The following is a 24898-nucleotide window of genomic DNA, read 5'->3' on the forward strand; positions in this document are numbered from 1 at the left end:
CATACATTTCCTGAAGTTCTTATAACTCTTTTCTATTATCTCTCCTGGTGTTTTCATTTATTTCTGCTATAATATTCATACTGTATTCATACTATAAAATTTTATACTACAGTAAGTATAATAAAAAAGTCTGAGAATGTCTCTCCATGATCTTCCTGTAGGGCTAGATGCTCTTGAGATGATTTGTATGACGTGGGGGACTTCTGAGAAGGAGCCTGTCTGCAGTGTCCCAATTTACACACAGGGGCTGGGCGAGGTGGCCCATGCTTGTAATCCCAGCACTTTGGAAGGCTGAGGCAGGTAGATCACCTGAGGTCAGGAGTTCAAGACCAGCTTGGCCAACATGGTGAAACCTCATCTCTACTAAAAATACAAAAATTAGCTGGGCATGGTGGCATGCACCTGTAATCCCAGCTACTGGAAGGGTGCAGTCAGCTGAGATCGTGCCATTGCACTCCAGCCTGGATGACAGAGTAACACTCCATCTCAAAACAAACAAACAAAAAAACTTGCACACAGGGCTGTGCTGGCCACACTGCACTCGCCACTGTCCCTGGTCTAACTGCTGAACTCACCTATTCTTCAAAGGCCAGGCCACCCCTCACCTTCCCTGGGATAGGACCACTCTCTCTCCCAAAGGGCTGTGTCCACCTTCCCCTAGCCAATATGATAGTGTGTCCTAAGGGTTTAAACTCCGTGAGCCCCGTGAGAACTTCCTTGGGTGTACACAGTTCAGCTTAGTATTTCCAATGCTGAACTGAGTTCCTGACACATATAAGGTCATCATTTAGAAAAAAAAATGAAATGCCTAGTCAGATAAAACTGATAATGGTTAATTTGAAATATATTTCCAGTAAGTTATGAAAATTCACATGATGCTATAACGTACTACTCATTATAACATTTTAACCAAAGAAATAAGAAACATTAATGATAATCTTTATTGGCTTAACTCTCTCAAGCAGTTAAAGATGTCAGCTAATACCATGTGACTTAACAAAAAAGTAAACATATCATAGCTTAACAACTATTTAAAAAAACAAGAAATTTAAAACTAAATACCTTAAAATGATATATCATCATTTAAAATGTACAGTATTAGAATACTTACATAATATCTAAAATTTAGATTATTTAAGGAGATTATTTAAGCTTGAGAAAGTAGTGGTAAGAACCTCCCAAGAATTCAAAAGGTATTCTTGAGGGTAATGATACACTCCTGCGGATTGAAAAAAAATGCAACCTAATAATAATTCTATAAAATCTTTAACATTATTTTTGATAAAAATGAAAACTCAAATAACAACTGTCATTTTTCTACAAATATGCTGGTTAAGAATTAGTTGACTGAGATTGCACAGACAGCTCTAGAAACAATCAAGAATAATGGGTGGTCAAACTCCTATCAGTCTCACATGGGTGGTGGCAGTAGGCAGGAAAATTAAGAGAAAATATGTTTTCCCTTTTTCTTTTTCAGAGATGATTCTAAAAGGTTTTGTTATGAAAATACCATTCTTTTCATATGTTTCTGAAGACTAATCATTGAGCTAAATTTAATATTTGATAATATTTTTATTTATTTTTGTTTTAAAATTATTAATTTATTTTCAAATCACACTCACTTTGAATTCAAATCGTTCAAAAATCAATATAGCGCTTTAGGATGCTTCCAGCTATTGAAACAACTCAATTAAAAAATGTACAACTCACACTTTATTTTAGTTAAATACATAATGTAGGTAATATTAAAATTATTATAAATATTTAACAATGCTTTATAATTTGCTTTTTAGTATACTACTACGGACACATAAAAAGTTGAATTATCTAATTAAAACATTTTCTCTTCCTATGTTTCTAATTTTGAAAACTATAAAAACATTAAAGTCATGTTACATATTTTTCAAAAATAATACTGCTACATCTCATCAACATTTGGTAATATTTTTAAAACAATGTTTATCATTTAGATATTGTGTGCATGATTCAGCCTCTACATGTTTCTGTGTGTGTGCATGGGTGTGTGTATGTTTTAGATATGTGTGTAGATAAATAGGTAGGATAAGCAACATTGTGGTAAGGATCATTTTACCACCACTTGGGATGAGAAAGTGTAAATGGAAATGAATGAAGCAACCAAAATTTGTTTATCTTTTTTTGCCATAAACTTAAGTGCTTCATGAAATTAAAAAAAAAAACTCCAATTTGTCTGAACATATTCTTTACCAACATTTCTTTAAACACTAAGTAATTACATGCATGTGTAATAAATTAATTGCCACAACTGTGGCTTCACTATTTAAGCTAAAAGATGACACACTCCATTTTTCTCAACACCATGGAACAAGTTTGTAGACCAAGGGCTCATTCTTGAGTTCTAGCCAAACTTACTGTCCCCCAGACCTGAGGAGCTGAAGCTGTTATGCTAGGAGTGGCCTTGATTTTGTGATGGGGATGCGGCTTCCAGAGCAGGCTCTGCTGATGACTCTCCCAGGAAGCCCTACTGTATCAAGTGTGACCATGAAGACTTTTGTTTGAGCACAACAGTCCTTATTAATGTTCTTTTCTGAATGGCTACAGAATGTCTAGTCTATACCACATGAGTTAGCATTAAACTACATGATGCCTTATTGTTCATTAACTTTATATTACACATTATACATATATATATGCATATATATATTTATATATATTTTAGACAAAATTTTGCTCTTGTTGCCCAGGCTGGAGTGCAATGGCGTGATCTTGGCTCACTGCAACCTCCGCCTCCTGGGTTCAAGCTATTCTCCTGCCTCAGCCTCCGGAGTAGCTGGGATTACAGGCATGTGCCACCATGCCTGGCTAATTTTGTATTTTTATTAGAGATAGGGTTTCTCCATGTTGGTCAGGCTAGTCTCCAACTCCTGACCTCAGGTGATCTGCCCACCTCGGGCCTCCCAAAGTATCGGGATTACAGGTGCAAACCACCACACCTGGAGTACACATTATCCTTTTTTTCACTGAGTGGTAAGGCTTTTGAGGCCAGAGGTCACAACTAACACTTTTGGTGTGTAACTCACGGTCCTGAGTATGGTGTTGATAAATATGTGGCTTTATGTACATTTACTGAGCATAACTATATGCCAAATGCCATGTCAAGTTCCTAGTCCCAGTAAAGGCATGTTTAATGGAAAAACTCTACATGACTCATCATGATGTTTGCTTTAAGAATCAAAGGGCAGGCATAAAAAATTTCAAATATGACACAGAAATGTGCTTTCTAAATAAGTCTAGCCTTGTTAATTGGAGGGACTTTAAAGGGAGCAAATAACTTTTTCTTTAGTTATTTTGGTCACTCAACTGAGACTTACTAACTGCTCAAGACTAACCTTTGGCAAATCAATATTTAAATAAGGACACCTATACAACATGCAGACTGTGTTCTTGGGAATCTTAGGGTTTCAGGTAGAGGAAGGAAAGCACAGTAGGCAAGGCAGTGTTTCGAAGATGGTAAGAGCAGGACCTGGTGGGAAGGAGCATGCAAAAGTAAGGGTGCACAGAGAGCAAGCATGGAAGTGTAAGGGTGCATGAGAGCAAGTGTGCAAGTGCAAGGGCACACAGAATGTAAGTGTGCAAGCTAAGGGTGCACAGAGAGCAGGCGTGCAAGGCCAAGAGAGTGGAGTGCAAATGTGCAAGCACAAGAGCTCACAGAATACAACCATGCAAGTGTAAGGGACACAGCAAAGGCACACAAGCATAGAGTGCAAGCATGCAAGCATAAGGTGCACAGAGAGGCAAATGTGCAAGCATAAGGGGGCAGAGAGAATAGGTGTGTAAGCATAAGGGTGCACAGAGAGTAAGCATGCAAGTGTAAAGGCACAGAAAGCAAGTGTGCAAGCATAAGGGTGCACAGAGTGCAAGTGTGCAAGCATGGCATATGGGAGGAAAGGCAGGGATTTCTTCCTGGGCAGAAATATCAAACTGGGTCTGTAAAATGTAAATGGGCATCGGAGGGACAGAACGTCTTAAAGCCAAAAAGGAATACAGGTTGGGTACAGACTGAACAGGAAACTCGTGTGAGGAAGATGACGTGTAGCGAGGACCTGAGAAGTTAGAGAAATGTCTCAAAGAACTACCACATGCTATCCCAGGTTATTAGCCATGCTGTACCTATGTCAAATGCCCTCCAAACATCCTGCCTGGCTTAACTGTTTAATTTATGATCTCCCTCAGTGAGGAAGTCTGCAGCTTGTATGCTTTAAAACACCAATATTCATGGTTGTCTAATAAAATCATTCTATATTTTTGCAATTAAGTACTCAGGCATCATTTGGTCTCAGCACCATCCAACTTACTGTTAAATTTCACTTGGAAAACATTTACTTGGCAATTCAGGTTAGATATTATTCCCATACTAATAAGATTAACTACAGTAACATTTCATAACAGACTCTCTTCACTATGAGATAAAACTATGTTGAGAAAATCGCCCTTTAGGGACTTGATGTCAGTTTAACGCCAACCATTCTGTTGACTGAAACACCACGCTGGCTGTCTTTGCGGGCTCTGGGGGGCTGGGCAGGAGCACCCTCTTCCCTCCCTGCTCCTTATATCTTTTGGATTTTATGACATCCCCAAATGTTTCCTATCCAAACAAATACAAACACAAATTAAAAATGGAATTGCTTTGTGTAGCGAGAATGTTATGCATACAGTTGATTTAATTCAATCTATGCCATGAAGACGACAGGATAAAAAAAGTATGGGATTATTTTAAGCGGTGAAAAAACCCCCCACACCTTCATGGATGACATTCTCACGCAAAAATAAAAAAAAAAGCCAGTGCTTCAAAGGAACCTTCTCAAGAACGACTTCATTATTCTGCCTTTAAAACCTAGTGTGCTTTTCTCACAAACCACACGTGTTGACTCATTTAAGTCTTAATTTGGCATAAGAATAGCCTCCTCGCTCTGCTCCTTCTACTGATTCCCAAGAGAGTGCTGAGACATTCAAAATATTTTCTCTCAGTTACATAAAACTAGCAACGATAAGAACAAAATGCTCTAATACTTAAGGTATGTTTAATGCCATATTCTTTTGAAAAGAGCAAGCATCCTTACAGATGAGCTTCTCCTTTGGTAAACCAAGCAACAAACTTCTAGTTCATTCAAACTGGAGGCGAACTTTGGAAACAAAAATCTTTTTTGTTCAGCCTCACATTTTCAAAGGATTTGAAGTTTCAATGACATCCTATCCAAGAAATTAAAAAAAATATGGTACACAAATACACAATGGAATATTATTCAGCCACGAAAAAGAATTAAATCCTGTCATTTGCAGCAACATGGATAGAACTAACGTTGTGTTCGGGGAAATAAGGCAGGCACAGAAAGACAGATACCACATATTCTCACTCCTATGTGGGAGCTAAAAAGTGGATCTCATGGAGATAGAGAATAGAATGATGATCACCAGAGGCTGGGAAGAATAGTGGAAAGGGGGTAAAAGAGAGAATGATTAACAGGTACAAAAGTACAGATGCAGAGAAGGAATAAGATACAGTGTACAGTAGCACCATGGGGCAACTGTAGCTTAACAATTTATTGTATATTTCAAAATAACTAGAGGACTGAAATTAGAATATTCTTAACCCAAAGGAATGATAAATGTTTGAGGTCACAGATATTCTAATTACTCTGATTTGATAACTTACTGTATGCTTATATCAAAATATCACTCGTACCCTATAAACATATCCAACTATATCCATCAAAAATTTAAAAAACCCAAAAAAGTTGTCTTAATTACTTTGTGACCCTTTAATTATTTACTATAAGAAAAAACACTTTAGATAAAAGTGGTAATGTGGCTCAAGTCCCAATTTCTTGGTGTGCAGGTGAGTTTGAGAGGTTGCTGTTGTGGCTGGTCCTCCAGGTACTTTCATTATCAAGATCATGGAATGATGCATTTTTTATTATGTTAAAGCAGCATCACCATCTCCATTTTTTTTTTTAATCAGGTGTTTTTATGGGGCAGTCTGTGCTGTTAACCATAAGGAATATCAACTGATTTTATAGATATTTGAAGAGTGGGTGTAAAGCAACCTTTAACCATCATTTTCTTTTATTAACAAAAATAAAATCTTAAGTATATATAGTCTATATTCAGCTTTCATAGATATACTTGCCTCTTTTGACTCCAGCCTACCCCACTTAGCTACACACAACTTACATCTCTTTTCTTTCTTTGTTTTGAGACAGTGTCTCACTCTGCCACCCAGGCTGGAGTGCAGTGGCTCAATTCTGGCTCACTGTGACCTCTGCCTCCCAGGCTGAGGGAGCTGCAACTTCAAGTGGGAGCCACCACACCCGGTGTATTTTTTGTAGAGACAGTGTTTCACCATGTTGCCTAGGCTGGTCTCTTGAGTTCCTGGACTCAAGTGATCTGCCCACCTTGGCCTCCCAAAGTGCTGAGATTACAGGCATGAGCCACCGTGCCCAGCCCTATTTTATTTTAATCATAGTATTTAGAAAGTCAAAAGATTGAGCAGCTTTCTCCCTTACATATTTATTGTTCAAGTTTATTAGTGTGCAAAAACTACAGTGAGAGTTTTGATAAGAACAGGATATTTGGGCCAGGTGTGGTGGCTCACGCCTGTAATCCCAGCACCTTGGGAAGCCAAGGTGGGCGGATCACTTGAGGTCAAGAGTTTGAGACCAGCCTGGTCAACATAACAAAACCCTGTCTCTACTAAAAATAAAAAAAAATTAGCTGGGCATGGTGGCAGGCACTTGTAATTCCAGCTACTTGGGATGCTGAAGCAGGAGAATCGCTGGAGGCTGCAGTGAGCCAAGCTTGTGCCACTGCATTCCAACCTGGGTGACAGAGCGAGACTCTGTCTTGAAAAAAAAAGAACAGGATATTTGTATAGTTTCAAAGAACACTCCTAGAATTTACTTATAAATTACCTAGGGAAAAAGGGCACCTATATAGAAGCAGGCCCCACCTTAACTAGTGACTAGAATTAACATCACAGATGCACTGAGAAGGAAGGATTCATGATCACTTCTCTGCTGTTGCTGCAAAACACAAAACTTCAAAGGCACTCTGAGCGTGGTGTTCTAGGAAGTCAATATAAGGCCAAGGTCATGACAAAAAAGATCAGTTGAGCAACTATTCTAGTGTAGAGAGAAATCTAAGTTAAGTGTCATGCTTGATCCTGAATTGGATTACTGAACAGAGTTACCAATATCATTATTCATTATTTTGTTACTGCTATTATTTCATTATATTGTTATTGAGACTCTTGGTAAAATGTGAGAAAGGTTTGTTGATTACAAAATGGTGGTCAGACACAATGGCTCACACCTGTAATCCCAGGACTTTGGGAGGCTGTTGGAACCCTTGAGACTGGGAGTTTGAGACCAGCCTGATCAACATGGTGAAATCCCATCTCTACTAAAAATACAAAAATTAGCCAGGCATGGTGGTGTGTGCCTGTAGTCCCAGCTACTCGGGAGGCTGCAGTGAGCCGAGATTGCACCACTGCACTCCAGCCTGGGAGACAGAGCAAGACTCTGTCTCAAAAAAAAAAAAAGTTATTATATTAATGTTAAATCTCCTAATTTTAATACCTGTGCTGTGGTTACAGAAGTGAAGTGGATGTCCTTGTTCTAAGGAAATACACACTGACGTATTTAGAGGTGAGGGAGCATGATGTCTACAACCAACTCTCAAATGTTTCACAAAAATGTGTGTTAGTGCAGAGAGAGATAGAGCACAAATGTAGCCACACATTAGCTATTGATGAATCTGGGTGAAGGACATATAGGAGTTTTCTGCACTATTTTTATATTGTTCAGGTAAAGTTTAAAATCATTTCAAAATAAAAAGCTAACATTTATTAGGAGTACCTCTTACGATAATATTGCAAAGAAAAAAATGGAATTTAAGAAAAGTATGTTTATTGAAGCTCTAATATGGTTAATGTAGCTAACTGAAATATTTTACTATAATGATAAAAATTCCTTTTATTAGCATCTTGGATGTGCAGAATAATAAATAATCATTCTTAGTGGGGGTTTCCCTCCTCCTTGATATCATGACACAAGCCATGTGAGACCTGGAAGCAGGTTTCTGGCACAGGAAATGCCCTTTGTCCAATGACAGACAAATTCCCAGAGCACCATCCCCACAGCAGATATGAAGCCTGGCCTCTTTATGAATTCAGGAGTGATCCTTCCAGGGAAAACTTGCATTTTTGTTACTTCCCGGAAGAAAGTCATGGAATGGTTCTCCCCAGCCTTGAGGAGGAAGCTCAGGCCTCTTGGTCAGGCACGCAGGACTCTCCCTAACCCACTGTGGCCTGACTGGGCTTTGGGTCTACAGGTTCCGAAGGTGCCACCCGTCCCGAAGCACTGTCCTCTCTAGGTCCACCTGCCCTCTGAGCCCTTACCGTTCAAGGAAGATTCAGCTCAGTGTGAAGCCAGCCGCGTGGGTGTCCCCAGGTGCCCCCAATAACTTTCTTAAATGTAGCATCACACAATGCACTACCTTTATTTCTTAGGCCTGTATCCCTGCCAGACGTAGAAAAGTGCTGTTCCTTATTTGTCTTGGTGTCCACAAGATGGATAATATGTGTGCTGAATAATTGCTGAATCAAGGGCAGTCCACATGACCTCTTCCATGTCACCCACCTCCCTCCACAGTGCTGGCAGGGAGAGCCTTGGGACCTCCATGTGACCCCAGTGAAAACTGCTGCTTATGGACTACTCTGTGATGACAACCTTTTGTGGGAAAGACAGGTGGCCTAGGAAGCCGCATTCCCTCTTCGCCAACTACTGGGAAGCTCCTTGGACAGCTGGGAAATGAAATCAATTTCCACGCTGCCTCTCACTCTCCACCTCCTGTGCCTCCCTTTCCTCAGCTGGGGCTATCAGGCCAAGTGGTCCCTGAGGCCTCATGTGCCATCTATTTTCAACACACATCACTGTTTTCCTCTGCAAAGTGAAACTTCTGTCATGCCCTATCAAATCAATATGGCAGCCCTGAGCCTAAGACACAGGCGTTCACCGCTTCCAGCAACCAGATATGCAAATTAGTATAAGAAAAATTATTGTTCATTAAAAAAAAAGATCTTTCCTAGGACTTTGGTAAAAACCAGAGAACATGCCCCTTAGGATATCTAACTATTTGTGAAGTATTTATTTTAGCATGATCTCCCTTTGAGGGGTGCAGTCAAGGTGCATTTCACCTTTCTACTAGACACCACAAAGAAGAGGTGCACTGCAGTGAGCACAAAAGAATGAGGCCGCGGCTTATTCGAACTTGTAGCAAAACTGGGCAGAAACTGTAGCCCTAGGGAGCGAGGTAAAAAATCCCTCAGAGATCTGCAAAATCCCGGGGAGTTCCAGGCAGCCTCAGAGAATCCGTGGCTAGCTCAGCCACAGGATATTCTTAGAAGGGCAGGACCCAGGCAAATCCAGATGGTGGGAAAGACAAAGGCCAATGTCAGTGAAGAAAATCCAGTGGAAAATAAGGTAGAGAAAGAGAAGGAGAGCCGACCTCTGAGGGCTGCTGGTAACAGAGAACAGGCAGGAAGTGAGGTCCATGGTAATCTGCAGGGGAGCCTAAGAGACTCCACCTGGGAACCTGTGCTCTTAGAGGGCACGGGAATGAGGATTCCTGAGGAGTCAGGGGCCTGATGTCCTTTGGGGATTACTAGCGGTGCCTTCCGCCAGGAGGACTGTGAAGTGTTACGGATGTCAGCTCTCGGCATGGAACAGAAGAGACTGCCTATAAATGCTGTCTTGAGGCGGAGGTGCAGGTGGTGACAGCTAAGGGGTATGAGTGACTCCCCCTGAATCCAGAGAGGAGTGGACAGTAAGCCATGTCAGACTACGGTTCCTGGGGGCCAGGTGGACTGAGCTGGAGCTATTAACCAGGTCTGGCAAGGAAGGCAAGGCCCGGGATGGTGCTAGCCCTGCTTCACTTCCTCCAGCCGAGTAGGATTATTCATTTTAAAGCTGTACCGCCCATGTCCCAGCCACCGTTTTAGGTATTAACATGTTTAATCCTCACATCAGCCACAGAAAGTAGGTGTTGCCATCACCTCTACTGTACCGTTAAGAAAGGCAGAGAGCAATGAAGTCATGTGTTCAAGGTCACACAGCAAGGGCCCGGCAGGGCTAGAATTTGAACACAGGTAGGCTGGGCCCACCCCTCCCCTTAAGACTTCCCTTCAAGATGCAGACACCATCCTGTCCACAGACCCCCAGGCCTGGGGGCATCTGCGTCTTGTCCATCCTTGTGCCACCCTGCAGGGGCTCCTTACCGGCCCCACCTCAGCCCCCATGAACACCCAGGGGCAGTGCCAAGCCCAAAGCCCCTTCTCCCAGTGACTCCCATTTATATCAGACCAGCAGAGGGGCATCGAGACCCCACGTGGGCCCCTATAATAAATTTCCATTTATTAATTACATCTGAAAATATCAGAAGGAAAAATGTGGTACTTTTTCCTTCCACACCAGACATACAAGTCTTTAAGAGGTTCAGTGTACTGCAGAAAGCAAGGTTTACTGTGACCTTTTTACACCTGCTCAAATGTGGCCTTTCTCCTATAAAACATGCGCCAGATCTCACTAACGCAAGAGGAAAAGAACAGGATGTCTGTGGAGCAATCGATTTCAATCCCATTTTGAATTAGGCGATTGTTGTTTTGCAGTATGCGTGGGGAACTCATGTTCTTTAACACTGTGTGACATTCCAGTCGGCCTGTCCCCTGACTCCTTGTGCCTACAGGTCCTTTCTGAAGTTGATTCGGAGAGACTGTTTGCAGTGCACCCAGCATGAGATGCACTCCAAGAGTGAGCAGTGCATGGAGAGAGGAAGCGGTGGAGAAGGAGGCCTGGTCCTCAGAGAGGGAACACAGCCAGCCCCATCATTTTCTGATGGTGCTGGGGGTGGGTTTGATGAAGTTCTGCGCAGGAATGGTCACCGAGGGTGCGAGGAACCCAAGTAGAGGCTGTCATGGAGGAACTCATGCTGACCTGATTTACATGGTGGGCTTCAGCTTGGTTCGTTAAAAAAAAGGCATACACACAAAAAACTATAGCGCAAAGCCTTCTAACAGGAGATAGAGACAGGCTTGGAGAGGAGACATAGATATTGTCTGGAAAAATCTAACTGCATGGTGTGCATTCTGGAGTGTCTGCACACATTCCCCAAGGAGATGGGCCAAGTACATGGGGAGCAGCCGCTGAGGCTGTGCATGGCGCTCACTGGGCTGGGCACTGCACTTGGCTCTCTATGCAGGGCCACAGAAGTAGCATAGGCTACTTGCTCAAGGTGACACGGGGCCATCTGGCTCCCAGGGCCACTGTGGCCTCCTTTACTCGCACACTGACCGAACACTCAGATGTTAGCCACACTGGGTGCCTCCTGAGTTGGGAACACTGTTGGAAAGTGACAGAGTAGCTCTTACCTGGGTGGAAATTGAAACTCTGACCTCTGCTCTCTGGGGAATAATTTAGGAAATGCCAGGTGGTTAACGATAGATTACTGTCCAACAAATTAGAGTGCTTTTCTTTTTCTTATTGAGCCTCATTTATCCTTTTCCTCTTAGAAAAAAACTAGCAAAATACAATTTTAAAAGAGCTAATAAAGTATCCACATTTTAAGAAGAAAAATAAAACAAGTGAATAACAATCGAGTTCAACAGTGATTTTGCTTGGTATTGTGCTAAAGGATTTTTTGGGGAGGAGGCAACCACAACACTTTTCCTCTTTTTTTTTTTTTTTGAGATGAAGTCTTACTCTATCTACAGGCTGGAGTGCAGTGGCGCTATCTCGGCTCACTGCAACCTCCACCTCCTGGGTTCAAGCGATTCTCCTGCCTCAGCCTCCCGAGTAGCTGGGATTACAGGCATCTGCCACCATGACCAGCTAAATTTTGTATTTTTAGTAGAGACAGGGTTCCCTATGTTGGCCAGGGTGGTCTCGAACTCCTGACCTCAGGTGATCTACCCTCCTCGGCCTCCCAAAGTACTGAGATTACAGGCATGAGCAACTGCGCCTGGCCTATTTTTCCTATTTAATAAGTGATCAGCTGATCTATGTTTTAGCATAATTACCTAAGACTATTTATTTTCATCGATGTATGTGCTGGCCGCTATGCAAAATTTGGCTGCGAAGACATGGTGACAACTAGTGAGGGGCTTCTGGGTGGGAGTCAAGCCTTGAGTAAAGATAACCTGAAGTTTTGGGTGTACTCATGAGAAAAACTCTCACCAGACAACTGTCATTTGTTATCTGTAGCTAATCCCAGTACTTTTCTTTTCTATTATGATTTATGTTTTGTAAAACATGTTTGCATGATTTCATTTGAAATTAAAATTGAACACATTTTGCTGGCCTTGTCTCCAAAGATTTCATATTATTCTGCAGCAAATATCCTGCCGGTTTGCTGTGAAGACAACTGAAGTTTTTTTGTTTCTTGCTTTGACCTGGTATGAAACACCCCTTTACATTTCTGGCTTGTGCAGGGAACAATTGCATCATGTGAGCTCGAGGTCACAAGAACTTTACCAGCTATCATTGTCCATCATAACTTGAACAACACCACAAAAAAGAGATGGGCCAGTTTATGGATAATTGCAAAACTAGATGATCATCCCCATGTAAGCTGCCCATTTGCTTTAACAATTTGCTTGAAAAGCCTTTGCTAACAAGTCCTCCCTCACCTCTCTGTCACCAAATCTGAAAACATACCTGTGTCTGCACCTGTTAGAGAACCTTCCCTCCTGTTCAACAAGTGGGGAGGTGGTCTGGTCCCTTTTTGTTCTGGACCCCATTTTACCTTCTCAAGGACTGGGCTCCTGCCATACACAGCCTCTTTCTTCTGTATTGTCACTTTCTCCTGCTTTACCAAATGATTCCAGCCCTTTGCATTCAGACAGGCTTTTGTGTCTTTTATCTTAAAGAAACCCTTTCTTGACCTCGCCTATCTTCCCAGCTGCTGCCTGGCTCCTCAGACTTCCTCCACAGCAAAACCGTCGGAGAGCCCAATCTGCCCCTGCCACCTCCACCCACTCACATCACGTTCTCTCCTCAACATTCTCCACCTGGGTCCTTATCAAGGTCACTGGTGACCTTGAGCTGCCAAAGTCATTTTACCTTAACGGCCATCCTGACTCCCCGTCAGCACTGCCCACTGCTGACGTCCCTTCCTTCTGCAACGGCTCTTCGTAGGGCCTCACACATCCAACTGTCCACCTGGCGTCTCCACTTAGATGTCGAAATAGCCATCTCCAACTCACCAGGAAAACAAAACCTTCTCATACTTGCCTCCTCCCAACCTGTTTCTACCTTCTATGCGGAAATTCAGACCCAAACACTCAAAGTCATTCTTGATTGACCTATTTCCCCTCAGTACTCACATCCACACGCCAGCAGTCTAAATGGTTCTGTTTCCAAAATAAATCCCAACTCAGGCCACTTTTCTCCACCCCCATGATCACCTCCCACTGAGAGTTGTCCCATTACTTTCCTCTGTATTATTACAGTAGTCACCAAAGTGGCTGCCCTCCTTCAACTCCTGCCTCCCCACAATCCATTCTCTATCCGCAGCGAGAGCGATCTGGACAAACACAATCAGATCTCATCTCTCCACTGCTTAGAACCCTCCAAAGCTTTGTGTGTCAGGACACACCTGGCCTGTAAGGCCGATGATGAGATCCAGCACTATGAAATAAATGTCACTAAAATTGTGTGCATATTAAAATTGAAAATAGCATTTCAGAAGGAATGTTCCATATTTAACATTAATTTCCTCACATAAGTCTGGGCTATACTAAAAAATAAAAGTATATATACAAACATATATATAATATACTTTCATTTGAGATATGCATAGACATTTAAGACAACAGACTGTTAGGCTTAAAAAACACCAGTAAAACTAACCTGCCTAAAAGTATTACCTCTGAAAGAGCATTGTAATTATATTATTTTAATGATAATTATGCTTTCTGATAATCATTTTTAAGTAACCTTAATTTATCTTTATGAAAATACGTGCATTCAGAGCAAATGGTTTCTCAAGCTTTTTTAAATTAATGTTCATGATTTAGTTCCAAAAACAGTTTCACAAATTAGATGCTTTGGATTCCTTAGATAACACAGGTGGGAGTTGCCAATTGTTTCTGGATTTGGGGTTGAGTATAGGATGCCTCATCATCTGAGATTGTCATGAACAGGAGAAAGAAGACATGGGACTGATTAATAAATCTTAATTTTGATTTCTCACTAGATTTTTTTTTTTTGAGGCGGAGTCTTGCTGTGTCACCAGGCTGGAGTGCAGTGGCAAGATCTTGGCTCACTACAACCTCTGCCACCTGGGTTCAAGAGATTCTCCTGCCTCAGCCTCCCGAGTAGCTGGGATTATAGGCACCATGTCCAGCTAATTTTTTGTATTTTTAGTAAAGACAGGGTTTCACTATGTTGGCCAGGCTGGTCTCGAACTCCTTGTGATCTGCCCACCTTGGCCTCCCAAAGTGCTGGGATTACAGGCATGAGCCACCATGCCCGGCCCCTCACTAGATGTTAAGAATAGCATTTCCCCCTAAATATATAAGACGTTTTATGATTACTTTTAGGCAAACATGATAGGATAAATCTGAAAACTCAGACGCTTTTCTATAAATGTCTATATCTGAAGTTGAAAGGGAACACCACTCCTGATTTCAATCAGGACCATGTAGTTCTGGGTGATTTTGCCAGTGTTTATAGTATCAGTGAGAACTGGGAGGACACCTACAGCTCCAGTTAGCAGAGGCTCCTGGTGTAGCTGGAGCATCTTCTGTCTACCCCTCCCGCTATCACATCAACTTCTTGCTCTCTGTAAGCCATCTGGTTAAAGATACCGGGCCAGATGCCCAGCCCCTTCTTCCAGCCGGTGTGCCACTTCTCACTTCTTCATTGTAGAAATTCTACAGATATCACTGGCACTACACTGGTATGCTTATAAGAGCAAAAATCATATTAAAAGATGAAAATAAAAGCCTTTTTAAAAAGTCATTCTTACTAGCCATCCCAACAGAGAGCCCACAGGACAATGGTGCTCTGTAGAGAAGGGGTGGGGAGAGCAGGTGTACACGGGCCTTGCAGTCAGGGCAGGGCCTCTCTGTTTTACACACTGGTTTCTGCACAAGCTTCCCGTCAGAGGGAGGATTCTAAGAATGAAAAATGTCTCCAAACTGCCATGCCAGGCAATACCAACTTTGAAATACTGTTATTGATGAACACACACACACACACACACACACACACACGCTCTTCTAGTGCACTGTCACAAAAATGACTTTCTGAGAAACTTAACAAATACTTTTCCTTTGATACATGCTTTATGAAAATGACCAAATATTTTAAAGAAATGTATATTCTGAAAATGAGAGAAAACTAATATTGATCTCATTCTTTTGCATAAGCAATACTGCCATCCAAATGACTAGGAAAAGCAGCCCTAAGTAATGCAGATATGACCCAAACTGCATTTTAACATGATAAAGTAAACATTCAGAAGTGATTCATGTTATCATTTTTTATACAATGCATTCTTTTCGCAATGGATCTAAAGCCTGTGCATCTTAAAAGCAAACTGAATTCTGTTCTTTCTATAATTCCCATGGAGGCAATTACCTACTATAAATATTTTTCTCTACTCATGTAATCTCTACTGGTGTTATCTGGGAAACTGCTTAATTGTTAATTTAAGAATACAGACAGGAAAAAAAGCACCATCAACATTTCTTAAAGCTATGCTGCCTTCCTGATTATCAGTCGTCCCCATACATTCATAAAAGCATTTCTTGCAATTCCATTGTCATTAATATTTTTAACAAACACAAATATTTTGGCACAGAATAAGTATTCCTCTTAGAAATTTAGAGAGCTGAATTTCAAAGAAAGTTAATAATGAATTAGTATTAATATTGATTCTCAATAATATTAAAAATGGTTCCATCTTTCACTATTTAAAATATTTCAGTAAGCATTTCTTACCTGGGAATATTCAAAGTCAGTGATAGGGGCTATGCTCTTGATGTAGTCTGATCGAAACTGGTTTTCAGGGTTGGCCAGCGGAACTGGAGGTATTATAGTACTCATTGCTGAAACAATTGTCTAAAATGAATTAAGAAAAAAATATGGATAAACATTTAGGCTCCATGTATGATAATCTACAACATGTAATTTCTGTTTACACAGTTTTAGAATGAAGCGCACTTGGCCTTTCTAGTAAACAATCATTTAAAAAAGTACTTACCACGATAGCATCTTTAACATTTTTCCGGATGTCCAGAATTTTCTGCTTCTTTTCCCTGTATTGAAAGAGAATTGTTATTAGCTTAATTTACCCTTAGCACTGATTCCAATCAATTGAGTGGGATTTTAAATTTCCAGCTACAGCACTGACCTAGACTGGTTTCACTAGAGGTCAGTATCAACCTTCAGGACAACATCTGCAAAGATTTTATCTGGGAAAGCAATCCCTTTTTCTAATTTGTACTCTAAACAAACTTGAATGCACACAGTTTTAAACCTATAGCTTTAAACAATCATGCAGGTTACACAAAAACATGGCAAAATCACTATGGATACTGCATATAAATATAACGCCACAGTTACACTTGTAAATGTATTTTACCTAGGTCTATCCTACGGATAATATGTTGATATTTATAAACTGAAAGATGCAAACAAATAATATTATATTGAAAAATATATTGAGATATTGGTTAAGTGTGCTCAGAGCAATACCAGTAATACAGATCAACACTCCAATAATACCTATAAATCATATTGTGTTAAGCAAGTTTTTTTAACTAGATACTAGCAGAAGAAGGATTGCCTAAATATACCAAATCCAACAGCAAATATCTAATTTTTCCCCCCTTAAATGTCTACTCAATTATCAAATGAACTGTTTAGAGAAAGCACTTCTGGGACGTCTGGGAGAGAGACGAAGTTTGCATGTAGTTTGGAAGCAAAACCGAAATTGATCATTCTTACTCGGGATTAAACCCATTGACGTGCAGGATCCTCATCTGTTTGACGATCGTGCTTTTCCCAGACTCACCAGCCCCTGCAAACAAACAGAAAGAATGCTGTAATCTGTGTCCGGATATCGCTGCCGTCTCTCACCACAATCCTCCTCGCCCAGCACGGGGATTTCCTACACGCGGGTTCCTGGCTGGAGGAGCTCGCCAGGGTCGCCGTCCAGGCTCTGCAGCCCAGTGGAGCGCACGACCCCCGCCCGGCCCTGCCCTGCCCTCCCCTCCCCTCCCCTCCCAGCGCTCGCCGCTCCTGGCTGAGTGCTCCGCTGGGGCCGGGAGCCGCCACGTGCCCCCCGGCCTTACCCAGGAGCAGCAGGCGGTGGGTAGCCTTGTAAGCCAGGCGCTCTTTCTGCAACTGCTTCTCGATCTTTTTGTTGGCCTCGCGTCGTTCTTTTTCATCGACGCCCTGGTCTTCTGTCGTCTTGCTGTTGCCCAAACACCCCATGCCTGCCCGGTCGGATGGACGTCAGGCAGTTAGGAATGTGCGCAAAAAAGCAATAGAGAATTGGAGACGTGTGCGGCTCCTGCGACGGCTCCTCTCTTCCCTGCTGCTGAAAGAGATGGTCTGGTCTCTCGGTGTTTTCCGATTCAGAGCAGGCGTTTCTTCTCCCTCCCCCTGCCCACCGCTAACTCCCAACTAAATGGCTGTAAGGAAGACGTGCGGAGTAAAATGCCTTTTAAAAAGAGAATTGTTTTAAACTCTGCTGGATGAATACAGCATAATGAACGGAGACGGGGGGCGAGGGTGCCGGGCTCTGCTGGAGACAGCCGAGGTGACGCTGCGCCCTGGGTTCTCCCTGCGTCCCCGCTCCCGCACTCCCAGCCTCGCTCAGCCCCGCCCAGCGGGTCCCCGAGGGGGCGGCGCGCTCGGCTGGGTGTCGGGTCCCCGCTGGGGTGGTGACCGAGCCTGGCTTGGAGGACGGAGCTCACCGCCGAGGTCTCACAGGGAGACGATGGGCACCTGCTGGACCAGCTCGCGCCCCGCTTTGCCTCAGCCGTCGGACGTGCGCCCCCTCCCTGGTCCAGGCTCCCGGATTGGGAAAGGGAAAGGGAGGCTGGCTCTGGGGGCGGCCGGGCCGCTGGTCCGGAAGCTCTTGGAGAGGAACTACCCGCGCTGGAGGGGTCGGGGAGCTGACCTCCCACGGAGCTCTGCCGGCAGGGGTGCTTACACGCTGGCCGACCTGGGTTCGGGGCCCGCAGCCCCGCCACCGCGCTGCGGCCCCGTGTCTCTCTTGCACCCCGAGCCAGGAAAGTGTGTCTGGGCGCGCGCCCAGTGTAGGCTCGGACGCGTCCTTGCTCCTGGCGGGCGAGGACTCGCGCAGGATCATGCATATTCTAGCAGGGAGGAGGATCCCTCCGAGGCTCACCAGTCACACCGCCTTTGTTCCGCTCAGCTTCTAGACTATTCCAGCTCGCCCACGCCGCCGCCTCCCGAGCCTCCTGTCTTTACCTCCAGCCCCCGTTTCTCCTGTGCAGTGCTCCCGAGCTGCGCTACCACTTTTTCAGAAGGCACTGTGGCCTCGAACTTGGCGTTGTAGCAGAGGAAGGATCTAGGGCGCGAGACTGGCACCTGTCCTCCGTTACTGAGACCCCTCCAATAGGGCCGCAGCCGGCAGCGTGGTGTTTGCAGTGTTGGACTTGGGGGAAGGAGGACAGAAGAGGGGGCCGGGCCGTAGTCGTGGACGCCAGCCGTGGGCATGGAGAGGTCACTGTTCCCCTGTGTGGCTGCTTCCAGTTGACAGTCTCGGGTTTGGTGCTGCCGTTCCGTCTTCTCCGTGCCTTTGCTCAGCCCTGTCGTCGAGTCCCTCCATTTTCCAAGAAACCTACACGGTCTTCTTCACCGTCGAGCTGGCCTTCTTCTTCAGGAGAACAGACCTCCGCCCGCCCCGGCCCCTCAGTCACCGCTTCCTCAACCCTCAGGCCGGCCGCTGCCCTGTGGACCTGTGCCCCTCACCTCGCGCACCTTCCCCTCTACACTCTTGCTTCAGCCTCTCCCGCTACTGGCTGGTTTCCCTCAAACAAGCGAACACATTCAACTCTGTGTCACTTGAACCCCACAACACCGTCCATCTCACGCCACCTGTTAGTTCCACCAGTTTTCTTCCTGCCCACCGCAGCCAAGAATCAGAAAGGTCGTCTGTCTCCGCCTGTATTCTCCTCAGCTGCTCTCATCTCCGCCCCTGGCAGCCTGGCTTCGGCCTTCACCTCATAGGGAAAATACTCTCATCAGGTCATCTAGGGCCTGCCAGGGGCTAAGCCTCATCCATGAGTTATGGTCTTTATTTTCTTTGCCTCTCTGTGGCGCCTGCTCTGGCCCCTCCTGGAGAATGCATTGGGTTTCAGGCTGTCCTTCTGGCTGGTGCATCAGTGTTCGTTCACCCAGGAGGCCGAAGAGCCCTCCCCACTGCACAGCCTCTCAACCTCCACACACGTTCCTGGCGGGCTGACTGCGTCCGCCATACTCTGCCCACTCAGCTCTCACCACGCTGGCCACGGATCCCCAGCTCAGCCCATCCTGCTGACCACGCCGCCAGACACGCCGTCCCCACCGTGCCGCAGGTGTCTCGAATTCACCTTGCCAAGGACTGAGCTCGTGCCCCGTGCCACCCTCACACTTTCTACCTGCCCCTCTCTCCCTCTTTCTCTGAATAAGAGCCCCTAATTTTCCAAACCAGAACGGTGGGAGTCACGCCAGACTCCATTTTCTTGCAAACCTCAACAGTTACTGCATCCCCTTGGGTCTGTTTCCTGAGTATCTGTCCTGTTCTTTCTTCAGCATCTGCCACTGCTGTGGTCTTAGATGACTAATTCAGAGCTGGATTTCAGAGGCCTCCGGACGGTTTCACTGCCTCCTGTCACTTTTCAGTGCACCTTGCACAATGCTGCCACTGTGATAATATAAATCCAGCCACATCACTGTCCCCATCATCTACAAACGCCGGGCCTGGTCCTTCTGGTGGGGTTGGTATAAACTCTCCCTTTCTTAGGGCTCACCCTATCTCTCTTAACACTCGCAGTTCCTGAAAAGGCTGGTCCTAAATGTGCTGCTCGTGTCTTGGGAATACCTGGGGACTCTCTTTTCCGGCCCAACCCCTAGTTATCCTTCCAGTCTCAAGCTAGGCCTCATGCCTCCCTCACTGGGGGTTAGGTATGCCTTCTCAACTAGACATAGGCAGAAGCAAACATACAGTGTCAGACACCATTCTGAGCTAGGTCAAAAGTTCAAGTTTTGTGGAAGGAGACTGTTTAGCAGTTTCCACACCTCACATCTTGTGAGTGTGCAAACATATATTCACACATAGCAATATCAACCCAGCATGTGCTATGGCTAGTGGGGCAGCCAGAAGGTAAGAAAATTTTTTTTGTTTTCTTTTTTCTGAGATGGAGTCTGGCTCTGTTGCCCAGGCTGGAGTGTGATGATGCGATCTCGGCTCACTGCAACCTCTGCCTCCGAGGTTCAATTCTTATGCCTCGGCCTCCCAAGTAGCTGGGATTATAGGCACCTGCAACCACACCAGGCTAATTTTTTGTATTTTTAGTAGAGACAGGGTTTTATCATGTTGGCCATGCTGGTCTCGAACTCCTGACCTCAAGTGATCCAACTACCTTGGCCTTCCAAAGTGCTGGGATTATAAATGTAAACCACTGCACCCAGCCAGAAAATGTATTTTTAAAAAGCATAGAGTAGTGGGATATTTATAAGAATTTGCCAACTTTTTTTAATGTCAAGATTTCTATAAATTGTTGGAGAGCAGGGGACAAAATAAATCCCTTGAAAACTTATAAAGGGAGAATTAAGTTAGAACCTAGAAGCCACATTTTTAAGGCAGTCTGATAATTAGTTACCCGAAAAATATAGTAAAAGATTTCCACTTGTTCAGATTTAGCAATTAGGGTTAAAGGTAAATCCTGTATTTGAAATTTAAGAAGGATTATGTAAACAGATGTGATGAAAAAGATACCATAACATACCCAGGAGGTTAATATATTAATAATATAATAATAATGTGTGTACTGTAAAACTGCTTCTAGTTATGGAGTGATTGCTGGCACAAGGCTAATCTTTTCCGTGGAACAATTTACTTGGTATTTGCCCTAAAAGGGAGGAACTGTTGTCTTCATCATTTTACAGAGGCTGAGAGGCTAAGAAGAGTATCTGGGACACACAGCCTTTTAGTCTGGCTGCAACATTTGCACCATTACCTGCCATGTGTGCCACAACACATGCCAACACTCTAAAACACAAAAGCACTTTCCTTACACAGTGATGATACATTTCTTATGAAAAATGCAAAGCCAATCTTAGCCTATTTTCAAGTAGGAACTCAACACACCTTAAAAATTTTTTTTCACCCAATCATCTGACCTTTTCCTAGTCTGGTCTGGGAAACCAATTCTCATTTGTGTTTAGAACCATTGATCAGCATCAGGTGTACCAGGTGGCCCCCTGAAGCAGTGGGAGCAGGGCTGGGGTAGGGGGTACCAAAAGCGGAGTGGCACCTGCTGCCAGTGTGAGCGTCTGTTGCTAGGCAACTGCTGCAGCAGCATCATGCTCCACAGCAATGCACCCACCTGCGGGGACCCAGGCTGCCCTGGGCGCCGAGGGCAGAGGGTCCAGGCTGACTGCGCCAAGGCCAGGAAGAGGAGGTCCTGGTCACCTCATAGAGAATTTGAAAGGCACAAGAGTAAAACACAGTTGCTTCCTCACTCTTGTTGAAGTTTTAAGACATATAGGATGTCTCAGAAGTCTTTTTCTTTCTTTCTTTTTTCTTTAAGACTTTTATTTTTTTCACACCCAAGTAGACCCAGGTGGTAGATTTTCCTTGCTCCCCTATCTGTCCCCACTCCTCCTGCCCCTCACAACGAGAAGAACATTCGCTGTTGCTCTATGGCTCAGACAGCACCCAGACTCAGGCAGCTGACTTGCAGTGGGTCAGTGAGCAGGCATCAGTCCACGTGGGAAATGGTACTGGCTCAGCCACTCAGCCCTGCCTGGGTAGCGATGTTCAAGCCTCGAGGGCGGTAATTGCCTTCTTTGGCTTTAGGATATTGAAGGGAAATTTCTGGCCCACATTTCCCATCATTGTGTCACCAACCTGATGTTCAACATACTCTTGTAACACCTTAAACAAGAAATTCTTACTCTAATCCCTGAAGGCTTCTTTTGTTCCCCAGAGAATCTCTTCAGGGTATCAGACTGGGGTCCTCAAATGTCTCTCTCAGGAGCTGTTTCTCTACCCCATCTTTGGAGTTCTCATTTCTGGTGGCAGAGACATGTTACAGGGAAGAAAATCAGTGATGCAGAAACCAGACTCTCAGTTCAAGGCCGTGGGCAGTGTGGGGAGCTAGATCTGTGCTGAGAACATCAAACAAATAGAGTTCCTTCAGAGGCCTCTCACTCTCCTTGGCCTCGTGAAAATATATGTAACCCTGATTAAGTTCATCTGATCTCTGTCCAGAGAAGCTCACCATGCTATCTGCGTTCTTCCAAATCTACTTGGACATTAAATACTTACCTACTGAAGTGCGAACTATTGTAATGTCTTAAGTTTCCAAGGAAAATATGGCTTAATCCAGATCCTGAGTGCCTTCCTTAGAGTGAAAGAGGATTTCATGATGTTCACTTCCAATATGATCTGTCACTCTTTCAGCACCAGTAAATCAGGGCTGTCCTCCATGCCAGTTGCAAATGTCTGGGGAGTGTATTTTGTACTGCATCTCTTTCAGCTGCTTCGCCTGTGTAGCAGCAACCAACTCAGAGTCTAAGCCCCTAATAAAATGGAGCCTATCTTTCCATCCGTCATCAAAATTGTCCTTCTCCTTCTTCTCCCTCTCCTTCTTCTTCTTTCTTCTTTTTAGAGACAGGGTCTCACTCTGTTGCCTAGGCTTGAGTGCAGTAGCACAATCACGGCTCACTGTAGCCTCAACTTCCTGGGCTCGAGGGATCCTCTTGCCTTGGCTCCCAAGTAGCTGGGACTACAGACATGTGCCACCACTCCTGGCTAATTTTTAAATTTTCTGTAGAGACTGGGTCCTGCTATGTTGCCCAAGCTGGACTTAAACTCCTGGGCTCAAGTGATCCTTCCACCTTGGCCTCCCAAAGTGCTGGGATTACAGGTGTGAGCTCCTGCACCTGGCTCTAAATGTTTCTTAATATCACTGTTAAAAAAGAACTGAAGCTTGTTCTTCAAAGTTTCTGTCTCTAAACCTGAGAAAAGTTTCTCCACATTGTCACAGAGGTCATGGAGAGGTTGTGCCTACAGTGATGATATTTAACCATTTCCACAGATGCAACTTTGCCATTTGACTTTAAATCCAAAACTTCATAGTGTCCCAGAAGAAAAGGCTCCACTTTTAAAAGGGGAGTCGTGGAGTGCTCCAATGAAACAAGACCTTCAGCTGCTGAACATACAACCAAAATCCATCTTCTGTTATGGCTTTAAACAAAACCCAACTTCCTGGGTCTCTGCCCAAGAACACGTTCTTATTGGCAGTATCTAGCAAAGGAATTGCAAACACATCGTCCAACATACAAACTGTTGCTCAGTTCCTCCTTCGTCATAAAGATGATGATTATCTCACCATTCACATTGGTCTGGTGTTCAAATTCAAAATGGTGTTGCGTCTTTTTCAGCGGTTATAACTTTCGCTGTTGTAACAGGACCACATATATGGATATTTCTTTACTCAAATTAGCTGCATTCCAAATAGCTGATCAGCCACGGCCGACTAGTGAAGTCCAAAGTAGTTGGTGTGTCCATTCGTTCTTTTTTTTTTTTTTTTGAGACGGAGTTTCGCTCTTGTTACCCAGGCTGGAGTGCAATGGCGCGATCTCAGCTCACCGCAACCTCCGCCTCCTGGGTTCAGGCAATTCTCCTGCCTCAGCCTCCTGAGTAGCTGGGATTACAGGCACGTGCCACCACGCCAAGCTAATTTTTTGTATTAGTAGAGACGGGGTTTCACCATGTTGACCAGGATGGTCTCGATCTCTTGACCTCATGATCCACCCGCCTCGGCCTCCCAAAGTGCTGGGATTACAGGCGTGAGTCACCGCGCCCGGCCGTCCATTCGTTCTTAAAATGAAATGCGTGTGAACAGAAAGGCAGTCATGGCTGCCAAAGAAGGCGCAAATGCCATACATGGTGCAGTGAAGTCACGGCCTCTAAGTGATTCATTCAAATGTGATGGAAGAGACTGAGTGCCAGCAGGTCAGGTTGGCGGGGACAGCAGAGGCCAGGACTGCAGAAGGCATCTCAGAAGTCTTAGCGCATTTGAAAGTTTAATTATTTAAATTTCTTTTATACTTAGATTTGTAAATTTTGAATAATAATTAAAAACTTGTTTTGGTTTTTGTCAGTCCTTCTGACTGATGATAGCAAATGTTGAAAAAAAAAGTCACCTGTTCTCTGGTTAGCTGAGCCCAAGTCCCCAATAACAATAAGAGGGATTTTTGTTTTCCGTTATAAGGAGATTCCCATCCCCACAGAAATTTAATTAACAACTGGATGAAAGCATGAAAAAATTCAAGGCAACTGTTTCAGTTCATGACAGGCCAAGATCCAGAAGACGCTGATCAAGTTTGCAAACTGACTAGATGTATGTATAGCACAAGATAGTGGATAGATTACATTTAATAAAAAATCAATAGATAGAAAATATTGTAACTGGTCTTTCTGTAGTCTTTAAAGGTTATTAAAGATAAAAACTGGGCCGGGCGTGGTGGCTCATGCCTATAATCCCAGCACTTTGGGAGGCCGAGGCAAGTGGATCACCTGAGGTTGGGAGTCCGAGACCAGCCTGACGAACATG

General features: G+C 44.1%; 1 protein-coding gene and 1 pseudogene across 2 annotated transcripts in view; both read right to left on the reverse strand.

Annotated features, from left to right (window-relative positions):
- The window catches only part of GNAL (G protein subunit alpha L), a 183573-nt gene that overhangs the window by 103630 nt on the left and 55045 nt on the right, over positions 1-24898 (reverse strand). Inside the window, exons 1-4 of one of the 2 annotated variants that reach the window (XM_064379435.1) lie at positions 17393-17850; positions 17046-17118; positions 16300-16354; positions 16038-16157 (exon numbers count right to left, since the gene is read on the reverse strand). In XM_064379435.1, coding sequence (XP_064235505.1) covers positions 16038-16157; positions 16300-16354; positions 17046-17118; positions 17393-17534 — 390 coding nt within the window. In that variant the 5' untranslated portion in view covers positions 17535-17850. Of the gene's footprint in view, positions 1-16037; positions 16158-16299; positions 16355-17045; positions 17119-17392; positions 17851-24898 lie in introns of those variants that run through there. The other variant, XM_064379434.1, reaches the window with a different exon arrangement.
- The window catches only part of LOC135276090 (asparagine synthetase [glutamine-hydrolyzing]-like), a 29653-nt pseudogene continuing 26850 nt past the window's right edge, over positions 22096-24898 (reverse strand).

Source organism: Aotus nancymaae, unplaced genomic scaffold (genome assembly GCF_030222135.1).
Source record: "Aotus nancymaae isolate 86718 unplaced genomic scaffold, 86718_ANA_hifiasm-v0.15.2.pri h1tg000020l, whole genome shotgun sequence".
NCBI lineage: Eukaryota > Metazoa > Chordata > Mammalia > Primates > Aotidae > Aotus > Aotus nancymaae.